Source organism: Pristiophorus japonicus, chromosome 19 (assembly GCF_044704955.1).
Source record: "Pristiophorus japonicus isolate sPriJap1 chromosome 19, sPriJap1.hap1, whole genome shotgun sequence".
NCBI classification, from domain to species: Eukaryota; Metazoa; Chordata; class Chondrichthyes; family Pristiophoridae; genus Pristiophorus; species Pristiophorus japonicus.
This window is the reverse complement of record NC_091995.1, coordinates 82,615,278-82,631,287: the sequence shown is the minus strand read 5'-3', so window position 1 is coordinate 82,631,287 and position 16,010 is coordinate 82,615,278. Positions and strand designations below refer to the sequence as shown.

Sequence of the window (16,010 nt, the reverse complement as noted above, 5' to 3'; positions counted from 1 at the left end):
GGCGGGACACACTGGTGTAGGGAGGGCGGGACACACTGGGGTAGGCAGGGCGGGACACACCTGGGGTAGGGAGGCTGAGACACACTGGGGTAGGGAGGGCGGGTCACAGTGGGGTAGGGAGGGACACACTGGGGTAGAGAGGGCGGGACACACTGGGGTAGGGAGGGCGGGACACACTGGGGTAGGGAGGGAGGGACACACTGGGGTAGGGAGGGAGGGACACACTGGGGTAGGGAGGGAGGGACACACTGGGGTAGGGAGGGAGGGACACACTGGGGTAGGGAGGGAGGGACACACTGGGGTAGGGAGGGAGGGACACACTGGGGTAGGGAGGGAGGACACACTGGGGTAGGGAGGGAGGGACACACTGGGGTAGGGAGGGAGGACACACTGGGGTCGGGAGGGAGGGACACACTGGGGTAGGGGAGGGAGGGACACACTGGGGTAGGGAGGGAGGGACACACTGGGGTAGGGAGGGCGGGACACACTGGGGTACGGAGGGCGGGACACACTGGGGTACGGAGGGCGGGACACACTGGGGTACGGAGGGCGGGACACACTGGGGTACGGAGGGCGGGACACACTGGGGTACGGAGGGCGGACACACTGGGGTAAGGAGGGCGGGACACACTGGGGTACGGAGGGCGGGACACACTGGGGTACGGAGGGCGGGACACACTGGGGTACGGGAGCGGGACACACTGGCGTACGGAGGGCGGGACACACTGGCGTACGGAGGGCGGGACACACTGGGGTACGGAGGGCGGGACACACTGGGGTACGGAGGGCGGGACACACTGGGGTAGGGAGGGCGGGACACACTGGGGTAGGGAGGGCGGGACACACTGGGGTAGGGAGGGCGGGTCACACTGGGGTAGGGAGGGAGGGACACACTGGGGGAGGGAGGGACACACTGGGGGAGGGAGGGACACACTGGGGTAGGGAGGGCAGGACACACTGGGGTAGGGAGGGCAGGACACACTGGGGTAGGGAGGGCAGGACACACTGGGGTAGGGAGGGCAGGACACACTGGGGTAGGGAGGGCAGGACACACTGGGGTAGGGAGGGCAGGACACACTGGGGTAGGGAGGGCAGGACACACTGGGGTAGGGAGGGCGAGACACACTGGGGTAGGGAGGGCGAGACACACTGGGGTAGGGAGGGCGGGACACACTGGGGTAGGGAGGGCGGGAGACACTGGGGTAGGGAGGGCGGGAGACACTGGGGTAGGGAGGGCGGGAGACACTGGGGTACGGAGGGCGGGACACACTGGGGTAGGGAGGGCGGGATACACTGGGGTAGGGAGGGCGGGACACACTGGGGTAGGGAGGGCGGGACACACTGGGGTAGGGAGGGCGGGACACACTGGGGTAGGGAGGGCGGGACACACTGGGGTAGGGAGGGCGGGACACACTGGGGTAGGGAGGGCGGGACACACTGGGGTAGGGAGGGCGGGACACACTGGGGTAGGGAGGGCGGGACACACTGGGGTAGGGAGGGCGGGACACACTGGGGTAGGGAGGGCGGGACACACTGGGGTAGGGAGGGCGGGTCACACTGGGGTAGGGAGGGACACACTGGGGTAGGGAGGGACACACTGGGGTAGGGAGGGACACACTGGGGTAGGGAGGGACACACTGGGGTAGGGAGGGACACACTGGGGTAGGGAGGGACACACTGGGGTAGGGAGGGACACACTGGGGTACGGAGGGCGGGACACACTGGGGTAGGGAGGGCGGGACACACTGGGGTAACGAGGGCGAGACGGGACACACTGGGGTAACGAGGGCGAGACGGGACACACTGGGGTAGGGAGGGCGGGACACACTGGGGTAGGGAGGGCGGGACACTGTGGGGTACAGAGGGCGAGACGGGACACACTGGGGTACGGAGGGCGGGACACTGTGGGGTAGGGAGGGCGGGACACACTGGGGTAGGGAGGGCGGGACACACTGGGGTAGGGAGGGCGGGACACACTGGGGTAGGGAGGGCGGGACACACTGGGGTAGGGAGGGCGGGACACACTGGGGTAGGGAGGGCGGGACACACTGGGGTAGGGAGGGCGGGACACACTGGGGTCGGGAGGGCGGGACACACTGGGGTCGGGAGGGCGGGACACACTGGGGTAGGGAGGGCGGGACACACTGGGGTAGGGAGGGCGGGACACACTGGGGTAGGGAGGGCGGGACACACTGGGGTAGGGAGGGCGGGACACACTGGGGTAGGGAGGGCGGGACACACTGGGGTAGGGAGGGCGGGACACACTGGGGTAGGGAGGGCGGGACACACTGGGGTAGGGAGGGCGGGACACACTGGGGTAGGGAGGGACATACTGGGGTAGGGAGGGACACACTGGGGTAGGGAGGGCGGGACACACTGGGGTAGGGAGGGCGGGACACACTGGGGTACAGAGGGCGAGACGGGACACACTGGGGTCGGGAGGGCGGGACACACTGGGGTAGGGAGGCCGAGACACACTGGGGTACGGAGGGCGGGACACACTGGGGTAGGGAGGTCGGGACACTGTGGGGTAGGGAGGTCGGGACACTGTGGGGTACGGAGGGCGGGACGGGACACACTGGGGTAGGGAGGGCGGGACGCACTGGGGTAGGGAGGGCGGGACGCACTGGGGTAGGGAGCGCGGGACGCACTGGGGTACGGAGGGCGGGACGCACTGGGGTACGGAGGGCGGGACGCACTGGGGTACGGAGGGCGGGAGGCACTGGGGTAGGGAGGGCGGGACGCACTGGGGTCGGGAGGGCGGGAAGCACTGGGGTCGGGAGGGCGGGACACACTGGGGTAGGGCCGGCGGGACACACTGGGGTACGGAGGGCGGGACACACTGGGGTACGGAGGGCTGGACACACTGGGGTACGGAGGGCTGGACACACTGGGGTACGGAGGGCGGGACAGACTGGGGTACGGAGGGCGGGACACACTGGGGTACGGAGGGCGGGACACACTGGGGTACGGAGGGCGGGACACACTGGGGTACGGAGGGCGGGACACACGGGTACGGAGGGCGGGACACACTGGGGTACGGAGGGCGAGACGGGACACACTGGGGTACGGAGGGCGGGGCACACTGGGGTAGGGAGGGCGGGACACACTGGGGTAGGGAGGGCGGGACACACTGGGGTACGGAGGGCGGGACACACTGGGGTACGGAGGGCGGGGCACACTGGGGTACGGAGGGCGGGACACACTGGGGTAGGGAGGGCGGGACACACTGGGGTAGGGAGGGCGGGACACACTGGGGTAGGGAAGGCGGGACACACTGGGGTAGAGAGGGCGGGACACACTGGGGTAGGGAGGGCGGGACACACTGGGGTAGGGAGGGCGGGACACACTGGGGTACTGAGGGCGGGACACACTTGGGTACGGAGGGCGGGACACACTGGGGTATGGAGGGCGGGACACACTGGGGTGCGGAGGGCGGGACACACTGGGGTACGGAGGGCGGGACACACTGGGGTACGGAGGGCGGGACACACTGGGGTACGGAGGGCGGGACACACTGGGGTACGGAGGGCGGGACACACTGGGGTACGGAGGGCGGGACACACTGGGGTACGGAGGGCGGGACACACTGGGGTACGGAGGGCGGGACACACTGGGGTACGGAGGGCGGGACACACTGGGGTACGGAGGGCGGGACACACTGGGGTACGGAGGGCGGGACACACTGGGGTACGGAGGGCGGGACACACTGGGGTACGGAGGGCGGGACACACTGGGGTACGGAGGGCGGGACACACTGGGGTACGGAGGGCGGGACACACTGGGGTACGGAGGGCGGGACACACTGGGGTACGGAGGGCGGGACACACTGGGGTACGGAGGGCGGGATACACTGGGGTACGGAAGGCGGGACACACTGGGGTACGGAGGGCGGGACACACTGGGGTACGGAGGGCGGGACACACTGGGGTACGGAGGGCGGGACACACTGGGGTACGGAGGGCGGGACACACTGGGGTACGGAGGGGGGGACACACTGGGGTACGGAGGGGGGGACACACTGGGGTACGGAGGGGGGGACACACTGGGGTACGGAGGGCGGGACACACTGGGGTAGGGAGGGCGGGACACTGTGGGGTAGGGAGGGCGGGACACACTGGGGTACAGAGGGCGAGACGGGACACACTGGGGTAGGGAGGGCGGGACACACTGGGTTACGGAGGGCGGGACACACTGGGGTACGGAGGGCGGGACACTGTGGGGTAGGGAGGGCGGGACACACTGGGGTAGGGAGGGCGGGACACACTGGGGTACGGAGGGCGGGACACACTGGGGTACGGAGGGCGGGACACTGTGGGGTAGGGAGGGCGGGACACACTGGGTTACGGAGGGCGGGACACACTGGGGTACGGAGGGCGGGACACTGTGGGGTAGGGAGGGCGGGACACACTGGGGTCGGGAGGGCGGGACACTGTGGGGTAGGGTGGGCGGGACACACTGGGGTAGGGAGGGCGGGACACACTGGGGTAGGGAGGGCGGGACACACTGGGGTAGGGAGGGCGGGACACACTGGGGTAGGGAGGGCGGGACACACTGGGGTAGGGAGGGCGGGACACACTGGGGTAGGGAGGGCGGGACACACTGGGGTAGGGAGGGCGGGACACACTGGGGTAGGGAGGGCGGGACACACTGGGGTAGGGAGGGCGGGACACACTGGGGTAGGGAGGGCGGGACACACTGGGGTACGGAGGGCGGGACACACTGGGGTAGGGAGGGCGGGACACACTGGGGTAGGGAGGGCGGGACACACTGGGGTAGGGAGGGCGGGACACACTGGGGTAGGGAGGGCGGGACACACTGGGGTCGGGAGGGCGGGACACACTGGGGTCGGGAGGGCGGGACACACTGGGGTAGGGAGGGCGGGACACACTGGGGTAGGGAGGGCGGGACACACTGGGGTACGGAGGGCGGGACACACTGGGGTACAGAGGGCGAGACGGGACACACTGGGGTAGGGAGGGCGGGACACACTGGGGTAGGGAGGGCGGGACACACTGGGGTAGGGAGGGCGGGACACTGTGGGGTACAGAGGGCGAGACGGGACACACTGGGGTACGGAGGGCGGGACACTGTGGGGTACAGAGGGCGAGACGGGACACACTGGGGTACGGAGGGCGGGACACACTGGGGTAGGGAGGGCGGGACGCACTGGGGTACGGAGGGCGGGACGCACTGGGGTACGGAGGGCGGGACGCACTGGGGTACGGAGGGCGGGACGCACTGGGGTACGGAGGGCGGGACGCACTGGGATAGGGAGGGCGGGACGCACTGGGGTAGGGAGGGCGGGACGCACTGGGGTAGGGAGGGAGGGACGCACTGGGGTAGGGAGGGAGGGACGCACTGGGGTAGGGAGGGAGGGACGCACTGGGGTAGGGAGGGAGGGACGCACTGGGGTAGGGAGGGAGGGACGCACTGGGGTAGGGAGGGCGGGACACTGTGGGGTACAGAGGGCGAGACGGGACACACTGGGGTCGGGAGGGCGGGACACACTGGGGTAGGGAGGGCGGGACACACTGGGGTAGGGAGGGCGGGACACACTGGGGTAGGGAGGGCGGGACACACTGGGGTAGGGAGGGCGGGACACACTGGGGTACGGAGGGCGGGACACACTGGGGTACGGAGGGCGGGTCACACTGGGGTAGGGAGGGACACACTGGGGTACGGAGGGCGGGACACACTGGGGTACGGAGGGCGGGACACACTGGGGTACGGAGGGCGGGACACACTGGGGTACGGAGGGCGGGACACACTGGGGTACGGAGGGCGGGACACACTGGGGTACGGAGGGCGGGACACACTGGGGTACGGAGGGCGGGACACACTGGGGTACGGAGGGCGGGACACACTGGGGTACGGAGGGCGGGACACACTGGGGTACGGAGGGCGGGACACACTGGGGTACGGAGGGCGGGACACACTGGGGTACGGAGGGCGGGACACACTGGGGTACGGAGGGCGGGACACACTGGGGTACGGAGGGCGGGACACACTGGGATAGGGAGGGAGGGACACACTGGGATAGGGAGGGAGGGACACACTGGGGTACGGAGGGCGGGACACACTGGGGTACGGAGGGCGGGACACACTGGGATAGGCAGGGAGGGACACACTGGGGTAGGGAGGGCGGGACGGGACACACTGGGGTAGGGAGGGCGGGACACACTGGGGTAGGGAGGGAGGGACACACTGGGGTAGGGAGGGCGGGACACACTGGGGTAGGGAGGGCGGGACACACTGGGGTAGGGAGGGCGGGACACACTGGGGTAGGGAGGGCGGGACACACTGGGGTAGGGAGGGCGGGACACACTGGGGTAGGGAGGGCGGGACACACTGGGGTACGGGGGGCGGGACACACTGGGGTACGGGGGGCGGGACACACTGGGGTACGGGGGGCGGGACACACTGGGGTACGGGGGGCGGGACACACTGGGGTACGGGGGGCGGGACACACTGGGGTACGGGGGGCGAGACACACTGGGGTAGGGAGGGCGGGACACACTGGGGTACAGAGGGTGGGACACACTGGGGTAGGGAGGGTGGGACACACTGGGGTACGGAGGGTGGGACACACTGGGGTAGGGAGGGTGGGACACACTGGGGTAGGGAGGGTGGGACAAACTGGGGTAGGGAGGGTGGGACACACTGGGGTAGGGAGGGTGGGACACACTGGGGTAAGGAGGGAGGGACACACTGGGGTAGGGAGGGCGGGACACACTGGGGTAGGGAGGGCAGGACACACTGGGGTAGGGAGGGCAGGTCACACTGGGGTACAGAGGGACACACAGGGATACAGAGGGCAGGACACACTGGGGTACAGAGGGCGGGACACACAGGGGTAGGGAGGGCGGGATAGTACCTCCGACAGTGCAGCACTCCCTCAGCACTGCACTGGAGTGTCGGCTTGGATTTTTGTGCTCAAGTACCTGGGGTGGGACTTAAACCAACAACCTTCTGACTCAGAGGCACGTGTGCTGCCCACTGAGCCACGGGAGGGTACATTGCTGACAGTCTCTATGCTGGCAGATCTGACTGTAAGCCACACTGAGCCAAAATAACCCAACAAAGACTGAATGGTCATTGCGGATCTGGAGACGTTTCTTGCCGTGGATTCAGCATTAGTCATGGGTCAGTGTGCACCTTGACCCACGAGGGAATCCCTTAGAGTGAGAAGCACCCTCTGTAAGTTTAGTGAATAGTCCTCCTCCCATCGTGTGTCACGGGGACTGAGCAGCGCGGCGAGTTACAATACCACCACCTGCTGGCGGGAGTGGTGCACTGCAACAGCACAGGCCCGCTCGGTGGTTGGGAATTGGCTCGGACTCAAGCAGCCTGGACACATGATGAGAGGGATGAGACGCTGATTAATAAAAACACATCTTCAGCCACCACTCCCGAAGCACTCAGCTCTAAACGCCAGTGGACAGGTCCAAAAAATAATTTAGAGGGCGAGTGGAACAGGAGGAGGCCATTCAGCCCCTCGAGCCTGTTCCGCCATTCAGCGAGGTATTGGCTGATCTGCGATCGAACTCCATAAATCCACCTTTGCCCATAACCCTTAATACCTGTGGCTAACAAAATACTATCAATCTCCGATTTAAAATTAATAATTGATCGAGCCTCCGTTGCCGCTTGCGGAAGAGAGTTCCGAACTTCTACCACCCTTTGGCCACATGCGGCAAAACAGGCGGCCCTCCGAGCTGGGCGCCCGTTTTTCGCGCCGAAAACGGCGCCTGAAAAAAAACGCGCTATTCTCGAGCGCTTTGCAGCTCGATGTCAGCTTGGCGCGGCGCCCAGGGGGCGGAGCCTACCACTCGCACCGATTTTGTAAGTAGGAGGGGGCGGGTACCATTTAAATGAGTTTTTTTCGTGCCGGCAACCCTGCGCATGCGTGTTGGAGCGTTCGCGCACGCGCGCAGTGTGAAGGAAACATTGGCACTCGGCCATTTTTGTAGTTCTTTGTAGCTGTTCAATTTTTAATAAAACCACATTGCCCTTCCATGATCAGCACTGAGGCTTCTTGCAGCAGTGAGAAGGCTGCAGGAAGCCTCAGAAGTTGAGGCAGCCATTTCCCGACGGGCCCGAGCGACGGCAGGGGGGCCTTCCCCTCCCACCCCCCCCCCCCCCGCCTCTGCCGTCGGGAATGGCTGCCTCAACTTCTGAGGCTTCCTGCAGCCTTCTCACTGCCTCTCCCCTGCTGCCGTCGGTCGGGCCCTTACTGCCTCCTCCCCCTGCCGTCGGGAATGGCTGCCTCCTCCCTGCCTCCCCCCCGCTGCCGTTGGTCAGGCCCTCACTGCCTCCTTGCCTCCTTCCCCCCCCCCCTCTGCTGTCGGGAACGGCTGCCTCAACTTCTGAGGCTTCCTGCAGCCTTCTCACTGCCTCCCCCCCGCTGCCGTTGGTCAGGCCCTCACTACCTCCTTGCCTCCTCCCCGCCTCCTTGCCTCCTCACTGCCTCCCCCCGCTGCCGTCGGGAACGGCTGCCTCAACTTGTGAGGCTTCCTGCAGCCTTCTCCCGGCCTGAAGCACTTTCACACAGGTAGGAACATGGTTTATTTAATCTTTTCTTTGCTTATAAATTTTTATTCAGGTTGGAATTATTTGTATAATATTTGTAGAAGTATAAATAAGGATTTATTGTAGAATTTAATGACTTCCCTTCCCCCCCCCCCCCACCTCGTTCTGGACGCCTAATTTGTAACCTGCGCCTGATTTTTTAATGTGTAGACAAGGTTTTTTCAGGCCTACAAAAGTCTTCACTTGCTCCATTCTAAGTTAGTTTGGAGTATGTTTTCACTGTGGAAACTTTCAAATCAGGCGTCAGTGGCCGGACACGCCCCCTTTTGGAGAAAAAAATTCTGTTCAAAAGTGAAACTGTTCTAGCTGACTAGAACTGCAGAAAACTTAAATGTGGAGAATTGCGATTTCTAAGATGCTCCGTTCTCCACCAGTTGCTCCTAAAAATCAGGAGCAAATCATGTGGAAACTTGGGGCCCAGGTGTGTAGAAGTGTTTCCTAATTTCACTCCTGAAAGGCCTGGTTCTAGTTTTTAAGTCTGTGGAATGTTGGTCTTTATCTCAAAGGGGTAGAAGTTATGTCACAGGTGTAGAAAGCTCTGGTTAGATTGTATCTGGAGTCACAGCGTCCAGTTCTGGGCCCCGCCCCTCAGGAAGGGTATATTGGCCTCGGTGGGGGAACTGCACAGATTCCCCAGAATGATACCGGGCCTGAAGGGGTTACATTATGAGGGCGGGTTGCAGAGACTCGGCTTATAGTCACCTCAGTTTAGAAGATTAAGGGGTGAATTAATTGAGTTGTGTAAGATTAATAAAGAATTTGATAGGGAAGAAAGAAAAAGAAAAAGAAAAGGAGGAAGGAAGGAAAGAGAGAGAGAGAGAGTGAGAGAAGGAAAGAAAGACTTGCATTTCTATAGCGCCTTTCATGACCATCGGAGGTCTCAAAGCACTTTAGCCAATGAAACACTTTTTAGAGGGAAATTCGGCAGCTAATTTGCGCACAGCAAGCTCCCACAAACAGCAATGTGATAATGACCAGATAATCTATTATTAGTGATGTTGGTTGGGGAATAAATATTGGCCAAGATACTGGATATAACTCCCCTGCTCTTCTTCGAAAAAGTGCCATGGGATCTTTTACAACCCCCCGAGAGCAGACGGGGCCTCGGTTTAATGTCTCATCCGAAAGACGTCACCTCCGACAATGCGGCACTCCCTCAGCACTGCACTGGGAGTGTCAGCCTGGATTTTTGTGCTCAAGTCTCTGGAGTGGTACTTGAACCCAAAACCTTCTGACGCGGAGGCGAGAGAGAGCTGCCCACTGAGCCACGGCTGACACCAGGCACCTCCAGGGCAAGAGCCGATTGGAATAACGTTAAAAATAACCAGAGCACCGCACAAGCGGCGTGATGGGAGAGGCGTCTCGGCCCACAGTCCTGATTCTAACGGGGTAGCCCTGTCAGCATCAATTCACTTCGCTGCTTTAATGAACTGTTCTTTATTACGGATCGTGTAGGAGGACCCCGGCCGTCGACTCACTAACTCGGGGATTTCAGGACATCGTTGTCGCTCTTTTGGAGTGTTTAACTAAAGTGTGACATCACTCACCAGCTGGCCAATCCGATCCAGGTTATCCAGGAAGTACCGCACTGATTCAGCCTATGAGGGAACAGAGAAATAGAAGAGATTTGACCAATGGATACACATCAACACACACACACACACACACACGTGTGGACACACAGAGACACACACACACACACACACACACACGTGGACACACAGACAGACACTGCCGGTCAGCCGGCCGTGGGCAGCACCCTCGTCTCCGAGTCAGAAGGTTATGGGTTCAAGTCCCATTCCAGGGACTTGAGCACACAAATCTAGGCTGAAACTCTCAGTGCAGTGCTGAGGGAGTGCTGCACTGTCGGAGGTGCCATTTTGCAGATGAGACGTGAAGCCGAGGCCCCGTCTGCTCTCTCAGGTGGACATAAAAGATCCCACGGCACTATTTTGAAGTAGAGCAGGGGAGTTCTCCCCGGTGTCCTGGGGCCAATATTTATCCCTCAATCAACATCACTGAAACAGATGACCTGGTCATTAACACGTTGCTGTTTGTGGGAGCTTGCTGTGCACCAATTGGCTGCTGCGTTTCCTATGTTACAGCAGTGACTACACTCCAAAAGTATGTCATTGGCTGTAAAGTGCTTTGGGACATCCTGTGGTTGTGAAAGTGCTATATAAATTAATGTCTTTAATTTATTTTACGGACAGTCTGTCATGCACAGGCACAGAGTCTCACACATACACACACATACACACACAGAGCCTGTCACACAAACACACACACACACAGCCTGACACACACATACAGAATCTGTCACACAAACACGCACACACAGCCTCACACACACACACACACACACACACACAGAATCTGTCACACAAACACACACACACACACACTGTCAGTTCGATGTTCCCAGAGCCACACATCAGGTCAGAAAGTCTCCGGGAGCCTCCCAGTCGGAGCAGCAGCCCAACTGGGCTGCGTCTGCCTGCCTGCCAAAGCTGCTCTGGAGTCAGAGCGACAGAATGTTGAAGAGACGAGGGAATCGGCTCCACACAGGGCCCAAACTCCCCACCGTGTGGCACAGTGAAGCACAGCCAGCCTGGTCGGCACTGGGAGTTATATTGTCGCTCCCGGAGTGTTCAGGGATTGTTACATGCTGGGCTTTAACTCAGCAATCTGCGTGTTTTCCTGAGATACATAACCAGAGAGAACAAGTTCAAACTCGTGAATTCAGAGAATAAATCATTGACAGAAAGATGTCAGCTGTGGCTCAGTGGGCAGCACTCTCGCCTTCGAGTCTGAAGGTTGTGGGTTCAAGTCCCACTCCAGGAACTTGAGCACATAAATCTAGGCTGACACTCCCAGTGCAGTGCTGAGGGAGCGCTACACTGTCGGAGGTGACGTATTCCAGAAGAGATGTTAAACCAAGGCCCCGCCTGCTCTCTCAGGAGTATGTAAAAGATCCCGTGGCACAATTCCAAAGATGAGCAGGGGAGTTATCCCCAGTGTCCTGGGCCCATATATATCCCTCAATCAACATGACTAAAACAAATTATCTGGTAATTTATCTTGGTGGGAGCTTGCTGTACTTAAATTGGTTGCTGTATTTCCTACATTACAACAGTGACTACACTTCAAAAAGCACTTCATTGGTTCTAAAACCCTTTGAGATGCCCGGTCAGGAAAGGTGCTATCTAAATGCAAGTCACTCCTTCTTTTATTGACTCTTTGCTGAAAGAGCACTCTCCTATCACAGAGAACATAGGAAATAGGAGCAGGAGTAGGCCATTAGGCCCCTCGAGCCTGCTCCACCATTCAATAAGATCCTGGCTGATCCGATCATGGACTCAGCTCCACTTACCTGCTCGCTCCCCATAACCCTTTATCCCCTTATCGTTTAAGATAAGTCCCTGACAAAGCCCTTCTTACGATCTATGTGGCCTGTAAATTCTTTGGCAATGGGGCAATGTCCTGACGTTAAACCGAGGCCCCGTCTGCTCTTTCAGGTGGATGTAAAAGATTGTATGGCACTAGTTCGGAGAAGAGCAGGGGAAGTTATCCCCGGTGGCCTGGGGCCAATATTTATCCCTCAATCAACATAACAAAAACAGATTATCTGGTCATTATCACATTGCTGTTTGTGGGAGCTTGCTGTGCGCAAATTAGCTGCCGCGTTTCCTACATTACAACAGTGACTACACTTCAAAAGTACTTCATTGGCTGTAAAGCGCTTTGGGATGTCCGGTGGTTATGAAAGGATGATGTATATAATCCCTGATTATAAATCGCTCCACCATCGGTGGCCGTGCCTTCAGCTGCCCGGGCCCCAAGCTCTGGAACTCCCTCCCTAAACCTCTCTCCCTCGCTTTCCTCCTTTAAAACGCTCCTTAAAACCTACCTCTTTGGTCACCTGCCGCAATTTCTTCTCATGCGGCTCGGTGTCAAATATCTGTCTTGTAACACGCCTTGGGACGTTTTACTACCTTAAAGGCCGCTATATAAATACAGGTGGTTGTTGTTGCATAAATGCAAGTTCTTTCCTGCTAAATGACGAGCACCACAACCTGCCGACCCCGTGCAAGTTTCTTTGATTAGCCTGTCCCGGCAAAGGACCGACGGACCCAGACATTGCGCTTGGCGCGTGGGCCGGGCGGCAGAGAGGATCGTGGGTGGAGAGAGAGGCAGGGCGAGCTGCCTGCCTGAACCGCCAGCTCATTTCCTGAGAGGCGGAGGGGGAATTCTGCCGAAAACAAAGAAGCCCGTGCGGTAAAATGTCTGCCTCCACAAACCAGCCGCTGGACCCCTTTAAGCTGGCAGCCTGCTCCAATGCTGAAGAAGACAACACCTGTCTACCATATGGAGCGAAAACGCTTCAGAGGCCTCAACTCTTAAAGTGAACCCGTTGCCAACTTATAAACTCCCAGAGTTATTAGAAGCAGTGCAGATCTCTCAGCTGGGGCCCTCGTTAACAGAACCAATTATGCGGCTCGACTATCTCCTTCCCTCTCCACGCCCCCCTCCCCCCACTGTTTGCTCCCTTCCTCTCCTGAAGCCACCAGCTCTCCAGTCGCGCCGGGCTATTCGACCGTCAAGGAGCATCACAATGGGACCCAAACTCGCCCTTACTGGCCTGCCGTAGCATACACTAACCAGCAGGGGTCACCGCAACAGGCTCCGCGGCCCAGGTCACCACAGCGCCCACTACTGGCGCCTCGGCCAAGAGCAACTGAAGCCCTGTCTCTTAAATCAGTCACACGGAGACATTTCAAAAAGTAAAACCCCAAACTATCAATTGGCACAAAGTCCGAGAAGCCATCAGTCTTCTGAGCTATTTCAACGTAGAGCATTTATGTATTAATCTTAGAATAAGGGGCCGCCCTTTTAAAACAGAGCTGAGGAGAAATTTCTTCTCTCAGAGGGTTGTAAATCTGTGGAATTCGCTGCCTCAGAGAGCTGTGGAAGCCGGGACATTGAATAAATTTAAGACAGAGATAGACAGTTTCTTAACCGATAAAGGGAATAAGGGGTTATGGGGAGCGGGCAGGGAAATGGACCCGAGTCCATGATCAGATCAGCCATGATCGTATTAAATGGCGGAGCAGGCTCGAGGGGCCGTCTGGCCTACTCCTGCTCCTATTTCTTATGTTCTTATTACCCATATTACAACAGTGACTACACTCCAAAAGTACTTCATTGGCTGTAAAGTGCTTTGGGGCATCCGGTGGCCATGAAAGGCGCTATATAAATGCAATTCTTTCTTTTTTCAATATCTTTTTTGTAGTATGGAGACCAGTAGTGCACACATGGACTCCGAGAGTGGTCTAACCCAGATTCTATATACATTTAACGTTTACTTGATTTTTCTCTTTATCGCCCCCCTCACCTCCGCCCCCACCCCCTTTGCCCGGTGTCCTGTCCAATGTTTATCCATCAAACAGCATCACTAGAACATAGGATGGTGCAGCGCAGGAGATAGGCCATTCGGCCCATCGTGCCACTGACAGCTCTTTGATACAGCTGTCCAATTAATCCCACTCCCCGTAGCCCTGTAAATGTTTTCGATTCCATTTCAAGTATTTATCCAATTTTATCTTAATTTCCTTCCTTTACAACAGTAACTACATTTCAAAAAAAGTGCTTAGTCGTCCGTAAAGCGCTTTGAGACGTCCGGTGGTCGTGAAAGGCGCTATATAAATCCAAGTCTTTCTTTCTTTTCTTTTTAGTCTCTTTTGAATGTTGCCATCGGCCCTGCTGAAGAGAGCTGATCAGATCATTTCATCACCTCAGTGTTCGTGGGAGCTTGCTGTGCGTAAATTGACTGCCATGTTCCCTACGTTTACAACAGTGATGACGCCTCAAAGGGCGCATCATTGGCGGTGAAGTGCTTTGGGCCGGCCCGAGGTAGTGAAAGGCGCTATATAAATGCAAGGCTGTGGGTTCAAGTCCCACTCCAGCGACTTGAGCACAAAAAAAAAAATCTAGGCTGATGCTCCAGTGCAGTGCTGAGGGAGTGCCGGACTGTCGGAGGTGCCATCTTTCAGATGAGATGTTAAACCGAGGCCCCGTCTGCTCTCTCAGGTGGACGTAACAGATCCCACGGGCACTATTTCGAAGAAGAGCGAGGGAGTTCTCACCTCAATCAACATAACAAACACAGATTATCTGGTCATTATCACATTGCTGTTTGTGGGAGCTTGCTGTGCGCAAATGTGGCTGCTGCGTTTTCCCACATTACAACAGTGGCTACACTCCAAAAAGTACTTCATTGGCTGTAAAGCGCTTTGGGACGTCCGGTGGCCATGAAAGGCGCTATATAAATGTAAGTCTTTCTTTTTTTTTCCTTTCTGTTAAATTGCAGCCATTTGGTTTTAGTCACTTGTCAATGAGACTGGGTGCATTGCTCTGTCGGCCTGGCCAGGAATAACAGATGATCGTTGTGACATTAGTGAGCAACTATCGGAGCATTCTGCCTCGCTCCCCCACTGCGGCCGCCCGCACTCTTTGATTGGTCAGGCAGCCATGCTATGCACTCTGGGAACAGTAGTCTGGTCACAGGATTCCAAGACTACAACTCCCAGCCTGCACAGCAACCAGGACATTTTTGAAGTAATTTTATTTGGGGGGCGGGGACTGACAAATAATTTTCAGACTGAAATAACAAAAGTCATTTTTTACAACATTCTTTTGATGAAACGTTATTTTGGCAAATGGAGACTCCAGTCAGCAGTCGATTTTATCACACCAATGGGCAATAATTAGTCAGGCCCTTTCCTGTTCTCTCATTAGCGATCAAGGCCCCTTAATACGCACGCACGGGAATGGTTGTCTGGTCTCGGGCCTACAGACCTAGGCTTGTACGTTCAACCGCAACTCCCCGACTCGCAGTGCACACTTCAGAAAGGCATAAAGTTGGCGCCGTGTCAACTATTTTAGGAACATAAGAACGGGAGGAAGCCATTCAGCCCCTCGAACCTGTTCCGCCATTCAATGAGATCATAGCTGATCTGTGACCTAACTCCATATACCCGCCTTTGCCCCATATCCTTCAATAACTTTTGGTTAACAAAAACCTATCAATCTCCGATTTAAAATTAACAATTGATCTAGCATCAATTGCCGATTGTGGAAGAGATTCCCAAACTTTTACCACCCTTTGTGTGTAGACGTGTTTCCTATTTTCACTCCTGAAACTCTGGCATTAATTATTAGCCTATGCCCCCCTGTCCTAGAATTTCTCTCTATCTACCCTCTCTTTTGCCCTTAATATCCTGAAAACTTCGATCAGATCACCCCTTAACCTTCTAAATTCTAGGGAGTACAGCCCTAATTTGTGAAGTCGCTCCTCGTAACTTAATCCTTGAAGTCCAGGTATCATTCTGGTACACCTACGCCAACCAGCAGAAATA

General features: G+C 58.3%; 1 protein-coding gene across 1 annotated transcript in view; it reads right to left on the bottom strand.

The window, feature by feature from the left end:
* The window catches only part of LOC139229997 (guanine nucleotide-binding protein subunit alpha-12-like), an 86,120-nt gene that overhangs the window by 40,593 nt on the left and 29,517 nt on the right, over positions 1-16,010 (bottom strand). The window contains exon 2 of the mRNA XM_070861708.1: positions 10,140-10,190. Coding sequence (XP_070717809.1) covers positions 10,140-10,190 — 51 coding nt within the window. The remainder of the gene's footprint in view (positions 1-10,139; positions 10,191-16,010) is intronic.